The 19,179-nt window shown below is 41.2% G+C and overlaps 1 protein-coding gene across 1 annotated transcript; it reads right to left on the reverse strand.

Annotated features, from left to right (window-relative positions):
* Window positions 1-608: 608 nt before the first annotated feature.
* LOC121170884 (prolactin induced protein) lies at window positions 609-7,688 on the reverse strand. Its single transcript, XM_041002300.1, has 4 exons — window positions 7,559-7,688; window positions 4,698-4,803; window positions 1,124-1,238; window positions 609-823 (listed from the first exon to the last, which is right to left on the reverse strand). Exons 1-4 carry the CDS (start codon window positions 7,648-7,650, stop codon window positions 696-698), a joined length of 441 nt encoding a protein of 146 aa, XP_040858234.1. The 5' UTR covers window positions 7,651-7,688; the 3' UTR covers window positions 609-695.
* Between the last annotated feature and the right edge of the window lie 11,491 nt (window positions 7,689-19,179).

Raw genomic sequence — 19,179 nt, forward strand, 5'->3', positions numbered from 1 at the left:
TCCACTGCTTTCCCAGGCCACAAGCAGGGAGCTGGAAGGGAAGCGGGGCTGCCGGGATTAGAACCGGCGCCCATATGGGATCCCGGGGTTGCAAGGCGAGGACTTAACCACTTGCGCCACCGCGCCGGGCCCTGAATAGTTTTTTTTTTTCTAATATCCAGTTTCCACCCTCTGCATTGGGTCGATAGGATCCCTGTCTTTGTTCTCTGCATGGCATAATACCTTGTTCCTGTTAATGCTGGCAAGCTCAATATCTCAATGTTGGAGTTTACCAGATCTGAGTGGATGACTTGGGACAAATGTTTCTACTCAAATTTTCTGCTTTTCTACAGGAATTGGTGATCCTCTGTGGGAGAGCATGACTGCTCTTCTGCTTCTGAGTTTCACTTTTCTCTGAGTTTTAGAACTTTCACCTTTCCTCCCTATGGAATATCTGCTTTCTTTCTTAAAAATCTATTATATTTTTTCCTCTTTATCCTAATGGAAAATAAGGGTCCATAAAATCTCTATAGGAGAACTGCCTTGAAATACTAATATTCTGGATATTTTGAGTCCTTTGGTGTCTGTTGCGGTAGATTTTTAAAGGAGAAACATGGTGGAACATGGAGAAGAGCATGTAAGAACTTTATTGTACAGATACCTCAGTCACGGGTTCTTGGAACCGCACAGGTGTGACAGGAACCTGTCAGCTTCCATTAAGATACCACCACTCTACGAATGCTAGTATAGAACCGGTTTGATTTAATGGGTGTCACTGCGTCATCATTTGGACAGATACCTAGTTCCCGAACAATGTCCACCACTGCTACTATGCTTGCAGTTTCTGAAAGAGATGAGAACAAAGATCACCTGTCTGACACTCTAGTCCAGGGACCTCTGTTTTCTCCTAGGAACATACACTGCAGCACTGGGATTCAATTTCTCCCAGTCATTACAAACTCGATCTCCTTTCTTGGGTTTTCTCACACAACCTCTCATCCCCACTTAATCGCCCACTCTCCCTCCCTCCGGCCTCTTCTTGTTTCCACTGCAGAAGTTGTACTCTGGTTCCAGAGCCATGTTTCTGTTTTTAGCTTTCCTCCCTTGGTGGATGACTCTTCCCTTGGACAGCTCCTGTACTCACGGTTTGTATAGAAGTCCCAGAATAAGGTTCTTGCATTGTCATTACAGAGGCAGATGGTGTATCGATAGTTGAATCCGCCTTCAATTTCCACGTTGCTAATGAGGTAAGTTTTAACCTTAGGAAACAAGGTGGAAGAGGGGACTCAGCATTAGTCTGTGCTGGCATGGGAGAAGAAGAAATAGCCAGGTGATTGTACATTGAGTCTACTTTTGTAGTGTCCTCCCATGTGTTGGTCTGTGCAAGGTCTTCCTTCCTTATCTCCTTGAACTCTTGTCTTGGCAGTGTGGACAGGATGTATGCATACCAAGTTGCATGTTGTCAGATATCTCAAAACATTGCTTGCATTCATGGTTCATAGCCTTTAATGTGTGGTGGTTATCAGAGTGGCTCCTGAGCATAACTGAGGCTGTCTTCCCACCTGCTCTCTGCTGAAGCTTGCTCAGATGTCTGGCAACTCTGTACCCAACAGTCCAATCAAAAACTGTTCAGTTGAGTGTTCTTACCACTGCAAGTTAAGGCTTTGGAGAGTCCTTTGCCTATCATTCCTGTGTTTACCTTCTGATACTACTTACATCAATATACTTTTGTGAATCTGGGTTTTCAGCACTTATATAATCAAATCAAAACAAAACAAAAATCACAATATACTGAATGTCTAGTAAAGGATTAATCTACCCCAGTTCTTAACACTTTTTCTCTAGCCTCTCTTTCTCACTTCACCTTCCTTCTTTCTGTCAGTCTCATACTTCTTGTGCTTTTCTGGATCAGAATTTCTTCATTTGCAAAATGGGAGTGGTCATCTGACCCAAGTTCCAGGGCTGTTTTGATGCTCAGATAGAATGACATGTATGAAAGCACTTTTACTACGTTTAGCTTCAACTGTTCTGCTCATGGCATCCACAGTCCCTGGTGGCTAGGGCTTTGTTCTCTGTGACAATATGCATTGTCAAGAGCTGGAGTGCAATTTAATGCTCTCCTGCCTTCAAACCAGCATTTACCACACAGTTAGTGTCTTCACAAAATAAAATCTCACTTGTTCGTATTTCAGCTGTGTTACCTTACTGACTAATGTGTTGGTAAAAAAAATGTAGATATGAGCATTATTATCTCATGCATTTATTCTTATTAATTTTATCATTGTTATCCAATGCCGTAGTGTTCCTATGTAGTCTAACACATTTATTTATCCATTTGCAGACAATTTTCTGATAAATAATCCATACACCTCAAAGCCAGAAAATGACCCAGAGCACAAAAATTTTAAATATTGTGGCTTTCCACAAGTTTTCTAAAGCTTTCAAGGATAGTAAATAACTCAAACACATGATTAAATATATAATCTACACTAATATTAAAATAAATAAATATGAACTATAGCTCCATTTGATAAAAAATTCAAATGTGAAGTCATAACTGGCAAATGAAGATTAGGCAGTAGAAATTTCACAAATATGTGAATAAATTACATTTTCCTAAATTTTATTTCATACTTTTGCTTTTAAAATTGAGAGCTACAAATCTAATTGTTTTCCTGTATTTCAAAAATTTCCTTGCCATGAATTTTTTTCTAGTTTGCAAAAGCATTGTTTATTGCGCTTGGCGAGGTTTAGAAAGAGGAGTTTATTTTATTGCGTTTATTTTAAGGATCACTAATGGGATTCTTAAAAGCATACTTTTATAACTCACAATGGCACAACATTCTAACACTTGCCATGTTGTTGGTTTAAACACCTTTTATGATACTCATCATTTTTTAGTAGTAGAAATGTATTGTCATGATCCATCACTAGTGAAAGCCACTATTATCACCAAAATTTCACTCACACATTATGTACATATTCTTTCTCATCTGTGATTATGATAAAACATAAAATTGCTAAATTGTGAATCAGCCTCCATGCCACCCAAATGAACATGGCTCACACTGTTGGAGAGGGAGCCGAACAATTTGACAAAACAGATGTCATATTCCTGGCTCAGGGATCAAGAATCTTTCTCTTACAGGTGTGGGGATATTTTGAGAATGCATTTTAATGAACAGCAATCCTCATGTTCCAAGTTTTGTTTCCTAATTAGTCATTGTCCTTAAATTACATTTGCATTGGGAAACTCATGCTTTAGGAAACACTTTACCCACTCATCAGGGTGTCCAGGAATAGGCTGAGGTTTGGGAGAATGGAGTATGCTTCCATTTTGGCCCAAGAGCAAAGGCTATTACAAGGGGGTAGATTTTCTCTCTTTGGTACTCGTGTAGCTCATTGCCAGGTGAAGAACACACGAGTGTGAGTTGATACTGGCCCAATACCTTTCTCTTGCTCATGGTATCCACAGTCCCTGGTGGCTTGGGCTTTGTTCTCTGTGACAATATGCATTGTCAAGAGCTGGAGTGCAATTTAATGTCCTCCTGCCTTCAAACAACAGCATTTACCGCACAGTTAGTGTCTTCACAAAATAAAATCTCACTTGTTCGTATTTCAGCTGTGTTACCTTACTGACTCATGTGTTGATAAAAAATGTAGAAATGAGCATTACTATCTCATGCATTTATTTTTATTCATTTTAACTAAGTGCTTGCCTTTCCCCATACCTGCTGGATCAGAACCTGCATTTGAATGAGATGCCCAGGTTCTACTTCAGAGTTGGGCTTCCAGCTAATAGCCACTAGCTGGGGGGAAGGGAAGGGAAGCTGGACCAAGAGTCAAGCTCTGATGTGGAGCCAGAGAGCAGCAAAAGAGCCAAAAGAAAGCAGACTTGACTCTGGGGTCGTTGCAGTGGAACCATCTCCTGTACATCCTCTTCTCCCCACCTGCCTCCACCTGCTCCGTCGGGTTTTAGAGAGTTCTGAGGCTCCCATCCCATCCTGCTACAAAAACTAGGAATGCCCAGGACACAGTTCCCACTGGCTCTCATATCCTTTCTTTTTCCCCCCGCTTCTTCTATCCTCTCTCTTACTTCCTGTCTGTCTTTCTCTCAGTCTCATACTTCCTATGCCTCTCTGGACCAGAATTTCTTCATTTGTAAAATGGAAGTAGTCGAGCCCAGTGCCGTGGCCTGGTAGCTAAAGTCCTCGCCTTGAACGCACCGGGATCCCATATGGGTGCCGGTTCTAATCCCAGCAGCTCCACTTCCTATCCAGCTCCCTGCCTGTGGCATGGGAAGGCAGTTGAGAATGACCTAAAGCCTTGGGACTCTGCACCCGTGTGGGAGACCTGGAGGAAGTTCCTGGCTCCTGGCTCTGGATCGGCACAGAACCGGCCATTGTGCTCACTTGGGGAGTGAATCATTGGTTGGAAGATCTTCCTCTCTGTCTGTCCTCCTTTTTGTATATCTGGCTTTGTAATAAAAATAAATAAATCTTTAAAAAAGTATGGGTTTAGGTTTAAAAAAAATGGAAGTAGTCATTTACCCCCAAGTTTTCATTATTGTTCTAATGCTTAAATAGTATAACATATATGAAAATACTTTAATTGTATTATATTAAGCATGCAATGTTAAAGTGAGAGATTGGGTAAAGTGTATTCATCGTTAAGAAGTCAAATTTGTCTTGAGGTCACTGTCTCAGACCTCTACTTACCACCATACATTCTTGCAAATCTGTTCCAAGCTTGAGTGTCACAGAGACTTCCTCATCTGCAGTTGTGCTTGAAGGCGCTTTGAAATCCATTTTTATCGTTTGCCGTCTAGGAAGAGAGGAACAGGGCATGGAGATCAGAGACTGGTTCAGTAGAGAATGTAGGTGCCATAACCAGGCCAGGTAAACCGGCTGCTACCAGGAAGGCACGCTGTGGGATCAACTGCAGAATGTCAGATTCCTTGGGAATTGTTAATCGGTTGGCTTGCTTGTTTGCATAGATTTGGCTGTATTTATTAAATATCTAAGCAGTATCTAAAATGAAACAGTATCTACAATTTACAGCTTCTAAAATGGAACATCTGCTTTCTTTCCATTGATTGAAAGTAAATTTTAGAAAAAGAATTAAAGTACAATACTACATGGGATCTCCTAACACCTTCTCACAGGTTCTGACTCATGACTACTGAATGGGAGGGCCCAAGGTATAATTAGGAAATTTTCTATTTGAATTATCACATTAAACCAGTAAACATTTCAATGCCCTGAAGGAATTTGTTGGTCAGCTTTCCAAAATCCTCCTTCTCTGCTTCTTGGGTAGGGTCTAGGGGTTAGCATTTATTACCTTTTTAGGAACATTAGACCATAGCCATGTTTGGGAACTTTAGATTTCACTCTGCATTCAGACAGCTAAGTACCCTTATCTTTAGACCTTTCTCTCCTTTTTATTCGATGGAGACTGGGTTTAGGGTCAGGAGAGTTACTTTTAACTTGTCAGAAACACCTGACAAAGACCTGTGGTACTGATTATAACAGAAAAACAAATAAGTTTTTTTTTTTTCTAGCCCACAGTGCTTCAAAGTTTCATTTTTCTTAGAGAGATTTATTTTATTTTTATTGGAAAGGTGGATATACAGAGAGGAAGATCTTCCGTCCCATGATTCACTCCCCAAGTGAGCGCAACGACCGATGCTATGCTGGTCTGAAGCCAGGAGCCTCTTCCGAGTCTCCCACGTGGGTGCAGGGTCCCAAAGCTTTGGGCCGTCCTCGACTACTTTCCCGGGCCACAGGCTGGATGGGAAGCAGGGACGCCGGGATTAGAACCGGTGTCCATATGGGATCCCAGGCATGCAAGGCGAGGACCTTAACCACTGCGCCATCGTGCCGGGCCCTCAAAGTTCCATTTTTTATGGTAAAGCATCAAAGACCTTATAGGGAAATTCCATTTCTAGTACAAACTGTTCCAGGAGTTTCCCAGTGCACAGGAAGGGATTGTGAAGGTCTAAGGGTTCTCAAAATGAGTTGAACATTAGTAGAAAGACAGGCTTAGCTAGACTGATTTCACCTCCCAGTTGGCCCTCGACCCAGGGATTTTTTGAAATGAGAGGACATCAGTGCTAAAACCGGGAAAGTCCTGGGCGAACTTGGATAATTGGTCACTCTCAGAAATATACCTCGGATGGGCCCGGTGCGGTGGCCCAAGTGGTTAAGGTCCTCGCCTTGCACGCCAGGATCCCATATGGGCGCTGGTTCTATCCCGGCAGCCCCGCTTCCCTTCCAGCTCCCTGCTTGTGGCCCGGGAAAGCAGTCGAGGACGGCCCAAAGCTTTGGGACCTTGCACCAGCGTGGGAGACCTGGAAGAGGCTCCTGGCTTCGGATCGGCATAGTATCGGCCGTTGCGCTCACTTGGGGAGTGAATCATCGGACGGAAGATCTTCCTCTCTGTCTCTCCTCTCTGTATATCTGCCTTTCCAATAAAAAAAATAATGAAAATAAATCTTTAAAAAAATATATACCTCGGTGTACCTCTGCACTACATGTAGTGTCACCTTGATCTGAACTTGTCCTCAAACCAAGTGTCATGAGACATGTGTCTCTATTGCCCCAGCTTGCCAAAATCCTTACCAGTTTCCTCTGGAATCTTCGGCCCATCACAGAAAGCATCTCCCTAATCATGATGCACAAAACCAAATCCTGCTGCTATTGAGATATCTCCCTAGATTATCTGAGCATCTCTGCTTCTCCCTTGTTCCTGGTTCCATTTCTTAACTTTCTTTCAATTTCACCGATTTTCCTGTTAGTTTCACACATAGACGCTTAGCAAGTTACTCTTTGTTTGTTTGTTTGTTTGTTTGTTTTCATGCTTTTTTTTTATTACGTTGCATTATGTGAATCAGCTTTTTCCGTACTGGAATCCCCCCCTTTCCTCCCCCACTCCTCCCCCCATGGTGGATTCCTCCACCTTGTTGCTTATCCACATTTCAAGTTCAGTTCAGCAAGTTACTCTTAAACCTGTGTAAAAAAGGTACCATGTGGATGGTGGCAAGAGGCACTAGCAGAATTCATTTTCAAATTTTAGAACATGTAGAATGTTTAGGCTGCTGGGATTGCTAAATGAGACAATGGCCAGGACCTGTCATCTTTAATGAATCCTGTCACATCTGCCCTAAAGTATGTTTGGAACTTGAAGACATGTTAACTTGTGGCTTCCAGGAGGCTGTATGTGAGATGAGGAACACTTAGCAGAAATCGATATGGAATTCTAGATAATGGACAGCATGTGGATCACAATGTTTGAGGAGGAAGGTTGATAGTTACAGTCTGTGTGTACTCTGGGACTTCTATATTTCTACAGGCAGCCTAGAAGAAAACTTGCAGAAATGCGAGGAGACCAATGGATGTTCCTAGAAGGAGGGGAGTACAACCTGTTCCAATATACAACAGAGATCTTGGGACTAGAGTTCAGGGGAATTTAAAGTATCTTTAGAAAAGGCAATTGTAAACTTTCAGGTTAGGAGAGGCGCCCTCCCTGTAAATCTGCTATTGCTGTTGGTTTGGGCAGGGAGAGGGATGGCAAGGCTCACGTGTTTTCCTGAGATGTGCTGATCCCCAGCTGCAGGCAGAGAACCAGGAGCACCACAGGGCTGGCCCTGAGCAGGAACTGAAGAGCATGCATGCTGGAGGAGGCACAGTGGGACGTCCTGGAGAAACAGAGTCCCTCGAGCCACGCTTGCCTCTTAAATGCACATCAAGGAAGTAGAAGAGCTGCCAGGAAGATCCATTATGTGAACCATCCAATCATCCTCCCATTCATAATCTTTCCTTGTTAAGCTCAAGTTTTTTTTTTTCCTCTATTAAAAGAGTCAACATTCAGCTCGACTATTAGAAAGCCAAATTAGACTTTCTTTCCCTATTTTTTCAATGTCAGAATTTTTCAAAATGGCCACAGCCTCAAAAGATATACTAATCCTTCCCTAGCTCACATATGCCAATATGTCCTGCTGTGTATAACCTTGGCTTCAGCCACTGCTCTCGGTCTTTGCAAGCAGAGAACCAAGCCTTCAGGCCACATATAGGGCTCAATTGTCTGGTTGCCTTAGGGACAGCTAAAGAGGAGTTATCATTTAAAATTATTTTGAAGGGTAGGATGAGCAGGTCTTTGCTAGGGGCTAGTTAGCATCAATTCCATGACTGGAGAATGGGGATGAGCTGGGCTGTTCTGTATGACTGAGAAGTGTAGGGTGACATGAAAATATTTATTCTTCAGTCCCCCTTTAACAACAACATTGTATTTTGTTTATTTATTTGATAAGCAGAGTGTGTGTACACACATTCACACACACACATACAGATCTTCTTCCATTGGTTTACTGGATATGGTCACAATGGCTGGAGGGCAGGCCAAAGCCCAGAGCTGGGAGATTCTTCTAGATCTCCCGCATTGCGGTAGAAATAACGCACTTGAGCTGTTCTCCATTGCTTTCCTATACACACTAACAGGAAGCTGGGTTGGAAGCAAAGCAGCTGGGACTGGATCTGGTGACCATATAGGATGGTATTGTTGTCTACACCACCACAGTCAGCCCATATTGTTTGTTTTAAAGAAAAGATTTATTTACTTATTTTGAAAGTCAGTGTTGCGGGGGGGGGGGGGGAGGGAGGGAGAGAGAGAGAGAGAGAGAGAGAGAGAGAGAGAGAGAGAGAGAGAGAATGAACTTGCATCCACTGGTTCACTCCCCAGTTGGTTTCAGTGGCCCATGATGAATCAGTCTGAAGCTAGAAGCATCTTCTGGATCTCCCACTTGGGTAACAGGGGCCCAAATACCTGAATAATTTTCTTCTGCCTTTGCTAGACTGTTATCAAAAAGCTGGACTGAAAGTGGAGCAGCCGGGACTCAGACTGACAGCAATATGGCATGCCAGCTTGCAGACAGTGGTTTGTTTGCTCTGCCATAACATCGGCCCATTGTTGGGTCCTTTTTCACTTCAGGTGTAGCAGTGATATGCTGCAGATACCTGCTATTCTCAGCTACTCACAGTCTTCTGTGAAGGGTAATATTTTAGTTCTAGAAAATTTCTGTAAATAGCTGGCATCCTGGATTCAGATTTCTTACACTAAGAATCTGCTCATTTGCTTGTTGACATAGTCACGTTGTCACTCTGTCATACACATAGGGCACCTAGGAAGACTCACAATGGGATAGATTCCATCTATTACAACAGAACCCCAACCATATTGAGGGTTTGCTCTGGCCCTAGAACTCCTCTTCTAAGGGTGCTTGAGAGACTTGCTCCTGCTGAAACTGGCGCTCTGCCATTTTGCTTTGCTATATTGTTTGTTTCTTGGGCCTGGCACTGTGGCCTAGCAGCTAAAGTCCTTGCCGTGAGCACGCCAGGATCCCATATGGGCACTGGTTGTATTCCCGGTGGCTCCACTTCCATCCAGCTCCACTTCCCATCCAGCTCCCTGCTTGTGGCCTGGGAAGGCAGTTGAGGACGGCCCAAGACCTTGGGACCCTGCATCTGCGTGGGAGACCGGAGGAAGTTCCTGGCTCCTGGCACCAGATCAGCACAGTACTGGCCTTTGCAGTCACTTGGGGAGTGGATCATTGGACTGAAGATCTTCCTCTCTGTCTTTCCTCCTCTCTGTGTATCCGCCTTTCCAATGAAAATAAATAAATCTAAAAAAAACAAGTCTGTTGCTTAACCCATGGCTGGTTACATGGTGAGATTCTCTCCTTTCTTTATGTGACACATAGCATTCTAGGAATATTCACCCACTCTGGTGTGAAAATGAAAATCAAAACTCTGAGTTACCTATGTAAGTTACTACAGCCAGGATTCAGAATTACTGTCTAGGTGTTTACTTCTTGTTTCTGAAGTTTCTCTGTATGCTTATTCTACTCCTGCACCTCCCTCCTCATTTCTTTGAATCGTATTTCATTGATGTCATTCTTCATTTATAACTCCAGTTATTATTCCAATCACATGTTTTCTTCTCTGTTTTTATTCTGTGAAATCAAGAACAATGCTTTTGTTCTACTGTGCCCTGATCACAGTAGCCTTCTTTTGTAAGTATTCAAGTTTTAATTTTCTTTATATGTTGCCCTTTTTTACTTTAGTAATTCTCATCAGAGAGACATTCTAGCAGAGACTAACTAAAAACAACAGGACAAAAAAGTACAGGAAGTGTTTACATGAGGAAATAGAGGAAGAACTCTTTGCTAGAGCTTACTTCCCCCAGAAGGCACCACTCTGTCCTTCAGAATCCATCTCCAACACTAGCACAGCCCCGTCCTCCAGGCTGTAAAGAAGTACTCAGAAAGGGGCAGGTAATAATGGGGCTAGAGAATCTTTTGAAGGTAAAGTGACAACTGTTCTGTAACCCAACTGGGAGCTGTGGTGCTCAGAGCCCTTCCCTGTATGCAGCATATCTTTAATACTGTGGCTAGCGTAACAGCTTCTTCTGCTTGTCAGTTTGGCTAGACCTGATATGAACTGTTTGATGAAACCCTAGGCTAAATGAAATAATTTTTAAAAAACAGTTTACTTATTTATTTATTTGAAAGTCAGAATGATGGAGAAAAACAGGAGGGGGCTAGAGGAGCATAGAGTTCAATCTTTCACCCATTGATTCATTCTCCAAATGGTGGCAACAGCTGTGTCTGGGCCACACCAAGCAAAAGTGATCTGGCTTGTGGACTAAAAAAGTTAGCATCACACACAAAAAAATCATTGCAACATAGTTTCTTTAACTGCTATCATAAGTCCATGGAAGGTTTGCATAGAGGTGCCCTTCAAACCCTGTAACAGCATGGTATCTTGTACATTTTGCTGCTTCAAGTTGAAATGAGGGAGTAGGCAAAAATCCCTGTGTTCTAAGTCTCTTCTGCAGTTGACACAAGTTTGTTCTACATTTGAGGTATCAGTATTCATAGTTCTCAATCATCCTAAAATCCCCGTATTTCAGAAGCATTGTTGGATCCAAATGACACCCATAGGTCTGAGACACTGTGCAGCCAGCTTTTAGAATGTTATTTATGACCAATTTTTTTTTTGCCAGTGTCATTATTGTAAATTCTAATCTGGTAAGTGACTTCAGGTTCAGTATAGAAGGAAAGAGTGGAATTGGAAACACAATGGCCATAGGAAAAACAAATACTCCTAGGTTTAAGAAACCAAACAAGGTTGTTCAAATCAGATTATACAGAACTCATGAAGTTACAGAAAGGAATATGTGCAGCAACAAAGAGCAAGGATGAAGGATTAAGGAAAAGCTTGTGGCAGGCTAAATTTGGAAAAGTGGAAAGTTAACTCTGAACCTGTCAGAGCTGGTGAAAAAGGAAGATAAACAACAACCAGCAAAAAGAGTTATAGAAGCCAACACACATGGAATGCCCAACATGCACACAACATTCATAGCAATGCTAGAATGTGGCTTACCATTTTCATTCTATTTAACAACGGGGAAAATGGACATAGAGAAGAAGTAAATATCTTAGGTAGCAGAGCCAGGGAGTGATAAAAGCAATTCTGAATTGAGTTTGCAGGGTCTGAAAGTTTTGATTTACAATATTGGGGCATCTCTTTCAGAAACAGGCTAGAAAGTTACAAGTACAAAATACTACAATAGGACTGGAAGAGGAAGCAGTAAGTGAGCCCCTGTGATATTTTCATGTTATAATCTGATGTTGAATCTAATTTTGAGTGGGAGATGAGTTTGAGTATAGGCAGTTGGGCTCTAGAACATGAGCTTGTAGCTACTTCATTGTCTACAGGTGGGCATAAGTTGCAGAGTTCTGTAACTGACAAAGCTTGAGTCTCAAAATCAAGGTCAGATAGGTCTGGAATCATGCCCTTAGATTGTCTACCTGTATCTTGATGTAACACCATTTTAAAGTTGAAGGACCAAAATACACATGGGGTTTTAATAACGTGTTCACATCATATGGCCAAGGAATAACAAAGATATGATTGAAACCCAGTTAGATGTGAATCCGGAGTTGGCAATTACAATGTCCACTCTTCCGTTTAATAAAAGCAGGAATGCCCTAGGACTGTTACAAGGGCATTTCATTTGTACTGAGCATTAAATGAGTCTTTGCTGGAGACTACATCCAGGTGTTTTAAACTCAGAGTTCTAATATGAATTAAGTCCAGTCTGAGAGAATATGTGTGTCTGTGTAAAAATCTTAGCAAAAATAATCCTAGCTGCCTTAATTGGTTAATCTTAAAATCTTAGTATCTTAGCACAATGGAAGTTCATTTGTAGCTCACCTAAAATCTATGACAGAGATAGAACGGGACTGTGAATCTGCTTTTAGGAATGCATTTTTATTATCACTTTTATATTCACCATGAGTATTTGTATCCAACTATTTAAATGTGAATGAGAGAATGCAGTTTTGGAGCTTTTTTTTATGGGCAAGATTTGGAAGTGGTTTCCATCATTCATCCAGCCTCATCCTGGTGTTTTTTTTTTTTTTTAAGAAAAGCAAGATAAGTTTGAAGGAATAATCTGCAAATAGACCCATTCTCAGAATATATGCAGTGGTACTACTAACAATAAGAAAGCACAATCAATCCAACTGAGAAAGTGCAAGAGCCTGAGACAGGCAGCTCACAAACAAGAGCACATCACGAAAACATATGAAAAGCTAAAAACCATTGGGAATTACAGAAATTTGGAGTAAAATCACAAGAAGCTCTACTACATACCCATTGAAAAGCCGAGATGAAACAATTGAAAATATAAACCATTCGAAGAAATAGTTCAGCATATTGGTGCCACATTTTGTACATGTGCTGCTGAAGCGAGCACAGGTGCCACAACTTTGGAAAACATTGTCATATTCTCTACTCAAGATGAAAACAAATGTTCTATATGCATGTAGTGACATAGCAGCTCCACAAAACTCATTCCCTTTTCCTCCTTGGTACATACCTCACCATGTTTCCTAATCGATTACATCCTGGGGTATCCATGTGACTATCTTATGACTAAACTGTGACCATACATATATACATGCCTAAACTGTGTATATTCTTCATTATCCACCTTAAATTTTCTCCAAAATTATTTTTCATAATTTCAAGACTTGTGGCACTTCAAAGTTGATGTCCTTACATGATCACATTTTAAATTGTGAGCTTCACATTTTGTGTCTTCACATTGGCTTACTCAAAGGTGTCTTGTTTGTGGAAGAGAGATACCATCAGATACCTGCCCAATGGGGATGGGAACATAAGATTGCCTATGTGAGGGAGTGACACACGTGATTAAAATATAAATAGATCATGGAGGCTAACCTGTAAGAATGTAGGGTTCGGGGGGAAGAAGTGTGAATGGCTCAGGTTGAGAAGAGCCCAGGTGCAGCCAATTGTGTTTGCAGCTCAAAGAGAAGTTGGCAAACATAAGAACTGGTTGGCCAGTGTTGGGCTGGCTGTATTCATATTTCTGGGATGGCTTTAAAGGCAACACATGTTTTTGCACTCCATTCTTGAAGAATTCAATTCAGAAATTTGAGAAAATGACTTAAAAATGCAATATTTTTACAAAATTCCTATTGAAGATTAATGATCCATCAGTGATATGCAGAACCTAAATACACAGATTAAAGGTCAGGGATTTTTTTTTTTTATTAGAGCGCAGCATTTTAGGAGAAAATTTAAACCTAAAGATATAGCCAAAAAGATGGACATTGCATGGCATGTTTTATAATAAGTCTAGAGATGTCAAAACCCTGCAGTAAGGATTAATAAGTTATTACCTGGTTTAGCTATAAGAACCTTTAGTTATGAGACTGAGGTGAAGCTGTAGTGAGTATAGGGTTTTAAAATATAATAGCCCATGATTTCTTAGCTCCCCAGGTGAGTAAAGATTGCCTTATCAGTTAAGGAAAATGCAGTATTTGGAAGAAGGCTCATCTTTGAAGTATTAACTCAAGCTCCCTGGGTACACCAAGATTGGGCATTTTAAAATTTTTGAGTGATTTTACTTATATTTCAAATAAATATAAGGAGTACACAGGAATGCATTTTCTTTGGAGGAAGGCACATGGAAGCACTAGTCTGAGAAACGCAGGAAAGGGACCAGGTGAAGAATCTTCTCTGCCTTCTTTCACCATCTGACTTATACGTCCTGCTCTCATTCACTGTCTCAGATGTGAGAAGTAGCTTATGCATGTTCAAAGTGCAGAATCTGTGTTCGTAACAAGCTGGCCTTTTTGAGATGTCCTGGACACACCCCTGTGACCTACTGTGTTTGTTCCTAATGCTGCCCGCGTTATCCACCCCACCTTCACTAAGATCTTCAGGACTCTAATGCTCACATCTCATCTTCTCCAGGGAGACCTTCTGGATGGTCTAAACCAGGGTGATCTCTCGCTGTTGAGCTATGACAACATTAAATGCATTGCTAAGTTGTAAATGCTCACTGCGGCATAAATATAAGCAAATACAAGAAAAAACAAATCAGTGATTATTTCCCTTTTCAAGCTTATCCCTGATACCATTATCATATGGAAAATTATATCTTTGTCTATCTCATTGTCTTTGTCAATCCAAACATAATTCGAGGTTTATTTGTATATATATATACATACAAATCTATGAAAGGACAGTCAAGACAAATGTATACTTTTTTTTTCTCAAAAAACAATTTTTTCCCTTTCTCTAAATCAAGTAAACCTGGTGGAGCCCAACTCAGTAAAGTTTGGAAAAGTTTAATTTCAACTGTGAACTCAAGGATCTCTATTATGAGATTGCTAATGGTCTTTGTATCCTTGCTCATTGCCCCAAGACTCATTGGTCCAATGAGTCCTACCTAGGGCCCCATTGTAAGACATACTGTCACTGGCACTCACAGGCTGGCTCAGAAGTCCTCTCATGATCCAGGGCTCTGCAGCATGGTGCTTTGTGCACCCAGAAAAGGTCCTAAGTATTCATGGGACTTGTACCCAAAAGAGTTCTCCAGTATCATGAAACCCAGCCCTATTTAACCTAGGGTAGATCAATTCTTCCCAGCTTTACACCAACCTTTTCTTTGGGCCTAAATTCACACCCTTGTGCCCCTAACTGTCCCATATCTGAGATACAATTTCAGTTATGAAATGCAGAACACAAAGGAATATTGGGATGAGGAAAGCATGGTATGTCTCATTTATTCCTTCTTCAGCAACAAATGAATGAAAAAAATGAGACTCCAATCAGTATCTGAAAAATGTGTACACATAGTCAAACATATATAACTTATAAATGCATCCATAATGCATTTTTCAGATTTATTTATTTATTTATATTGGAAAGTCATAATTGCAGAGAGAAGGATCTTCTGTCTGCTGGTTCACATCCCAAGCAGCTTCTGTGTCTTTTGTGTCTCCCATGTGGGTACAGTGTCTGAAGGCTTTGGCCTGTCCTCGACTGCTTTCCCAGTCTACATAAGGGAGTTGTAAGGGAAGTGGAGCAGTCAGACATGTCCTGGTGCCCATATTGGATCCCTGTGTATGCAAGGCGAGGACTTTTAGCTACTAGGCTACCAGGCTGGGCCCATCCATAATACGTTTCTTGCTATAATTGTGATTACTTCATAATAATTTTCAATATTTACCTCTATAATTTCCACATAGCATTCCATTCAATGAATATGTAAATAATTTTAGACCAATCATTTTTGTAAACATTTTGCTCCTTCCAATATTAACTCTCAAAAAATATTTAAAGGATCCTCCTTTGAATGTAAGCAACAAGAGGGTACATTTATTTTCACTGCTATAATCTATGTGCCAAATTAATGCTTGGGATGTAGAAGTCTCTGTAAGTAGTACATGGGTAAAAGAAGAGGTAAGTACCTCTGGAGATGGAATCATAAGTTTCACTTGTAACCTGCTTATTCAAAAATTGCATCTCGTCTGATGGTGCATGATAATACATTTTCCTCAAATGTTTATCAACACTGAGTTACTATTTAAGGCAACAATGCCACAATGATATTTCCCCTATCGTGCTATATGGTGCTTTTCTTATGCCACGGATTTTTGTTAGTGCATGGTTGTAGTAACTATTTTCCTCAATTGGATTTTCTTCTGTCTTCAACTTTTCAATGTAAGATGGAATTGTCCTTAAAAATGGCTTGCAGTTGGGGATGACTCAGCTATTATTCCAAGCACTAACTTCCACTTAGATTTCATATTTCTTTATTTCTCTATTTTAAAATATTTATTTACTTTACTTGAAAGTCAACATTATAGAGAGAAGTAGAACCCATTAGTCTTTGGAATTAGTCTCCAGGGCCCAATTTGTTATACAGCTATTGAGGAAGGATGCAAAAGAAAAGAGTCTGTTATTAAGTAAAATATAATCACAAAGTTACCTTGTAACACACACACATCATCATATGTGTCCAGTTGTACACAAACATGTATACCCAGGTAGAAAAAGGCCCATTTTCCTGGAGAAGTAGGGAAGTTTCCTTCTTTACATACATTGTTCTTACTATTTTGTGTGTCTATGTATAAAAAAATGTTATATGAAACATATATATATTTAAGACAACGCACATATATATGAAACACACATATATATTCTCAATAATATATATACATACACACATATGTATGTATATGTATAAAGCCAATGCATTAGATGCAAAACATGGCTTCTAGAAATTGATTTGCCATATATGACACATGCAAGGTGTGATCATATTAACGTTTGGGTCTTCCAATTACAAAACCCACTCTCTTCTCATTACACTCTACTTCTTCTTATAATTAAAAATTGCATTTTATTGTGTGTGGCCAACTTCTGCAAGTGGAGTTCAGGATGAACATGTCCAGCCTGGTAGCCCAGCCAAGTATAAGAGGTTCAATGAGGCTATAATGCCCACTGGGATTACTGGAACTATCAGGTGAAAGAGAAAGATCAAGCGTACCCTCAGGCCAGTTGGCAGGGTCTCCCAGCGTCCTCTCTTACCCTTTGAAGATGTCCCTTTATGCAGATTCTGCCTCTACAGGAAAAGTCAGTGGTAGCTACAAAACAGTATATGTCATGACTGTAACCCCAGGTCAGGGAACAGGCTGTTCTTCCTGGTTTTATATGCATAATACTGTCCTTGTCAGGGGTCAATTTAATCTAATTCTTTCCACTTCAACCACTTCAGTCATGTGAACTATTATTACTGGATTTTATTTGCCAGACTGGCGTATTGTTGTGAACCAAATCTTCTACCGGCCAATTCAATCCTACTTTCTGCCTTCTAAAGTCTTCAAGGATTATACCCCAGGCATTTCCCCTGGGAGAGCCACTAGCATCTATTTCTATGGGTGACTGGTTACTGAGGGAAGCTTCCACATGAATCAGGAGCTTCACCCTCCTGAGTTCTACATTAGCGGTACCTCATTGTCACTTCCCTTGCAAGTGTCTGCTTTCCAGCCCTGGGCATATTTTAAGAGAACTCATCAATATCAGGGTTTTGATATTTTGCCTACTTCTTTTATTCCACCCTTTTTTAGAGTGATTTAATACCATCCTGGTTTGTCTAGAATTGTCCCAGTTCATAACTGAAACTCTTGTGTCCTGAAAACCCCTCAGTTCTGGGAGAAACAGGTTGACTACCCACTCTTAATTTCCCATGTCCCAAATTCTAGCTCCCCAAAGCTGTCACAGCTTAGGCTAATTTAGAGGAGCTCGGGATAGGCAGAGAATGACGTGCTGCCAGGGAAGTGTAAAATCTACTGCAGAATTACTCTCCTTTGGGATGAAGTCCATGAATGAAGTAAAAAGGAGGTTATTCAAGCTTCATCTTTTGCCATTTTATCTCAATCCCATAAACAAAGATTTTATTTTTTTGTTTACATTTCTTTAATTTTTTGATCCTGTTTACACAGTTGTGAAGGATAGATGCCCATGTAGAAAACAGTATGGTGGGAATGGTTGAGGAATGGGGGAAAAGTGGATAAGACAATTGTTTCCAATTTTGTTTTCTTCATGTATTTTGAGGAAGGAAGGAAGGAGAGAGGGGGAAAGCGCTGCTCCCAGCAGCCTAACTACATCAGTACCTCAGGGATGTGGAACAAATACTGAATGTTACTGTAGGGTCCTCGATGTGGTTTCAGTAGTTCGGAGGTGTTGATTTCATTGTTCCAAGGTTGAGGAAATCCTTCCAAGATCCATTGGCTGACATAGTCCATCTTAAAATCTATACTTACCCAGATACTTGCAGTCAGTACTTGGCCAAGAGAGTTGTCCATTTTTTTCTGTCTTCTGAGGTACCAGATATTATCTGTAGGCCTCAGTGAGCTGTCATGAAACCATGTGCTTCTGGGCATTCCAGTACACAGACATTGGAAACTGAGCATGCCCAGTTTTGACACATGGTGAGATCATAGATCCTGTGTTTTCCCCAAGGTTGGAGTTTTTTTTTTTTTTAAAGATTTTTTTAATGGTAAAGTCAGATATACAGAGAGGAGGAGAGACACAGAGGAAGATCGGAAGATCTTCCATCTGCTGATTCACTCCTCAAGTGGCTACAACAGCCAGAGCTGAGCCAATCTGAAGCAGGAACCAGGAGCCTCCTTTGGGTCTTCCGCGTGGGTGTAGGGTCCCACGGCTTTGAGCCATTCTCAACTGCTTTCCCAGACCACAGACAGTTAGCTGGATGGGAAACTGAGCTGCTTGAACTTTACCCAGTGCGCATATAGCACTCCAGGGTGTGAAAGGTGAGGACTTTAGCTGCTTTTAGTGGTCTAGTTGTAGTGGAGAGGATGCCAAAAGAAACATCGCTAGCGGTGACCCCAGACCTGACTCCTGTATGTGCCAGCCAGTGTAGGGTCTGACTCAGTCTGTTATCCACATCTGTCTACATACACACTGGTGAGTGCAGTGACCTAGTCACTTCTGTCTCCAACCCCATCTCAAACGCAAGCCAGTGGATGCTGTGATCCAGTTCAACCCTGCTCATCACACATTTGGCCCTCATGCACACCAGTGGAAATTATAGCATAGTCGAAGTGACCCCTCAAAACCCCCACCAGGTCCACCACCATCTTTGGTTTGTATGCATTGTCAGTGTATGTAGCAGACTGGTCCAGTTCAGTTGGTTCCGCGTCACATTTGGTTCTTGTACAGATCAATGGGTACTACAGTCTAGCTCAGCCTGACCTAGCATGCATGGGACACCAGACTTGATCCTATTAGCCTACGACCC

Source organism: Ochotona curzoniae, unplaced genomic scaffold (assembly GCF_017591425.1).
Source record: "Ochotona curzoniae isolate NIBS_2020 unplaced genomic scaffold, NIBS_Ocur_1.0 scaffold_2476, whole genome shotgun sequence".
NCBI classification, from domain to species: domain Eukaryota; kingdom Metazoa; phylum Chordata; class Mammalia; order Lagomorpha; family Ochotonidae; genus Ochotona; species Ochotona curzoniae.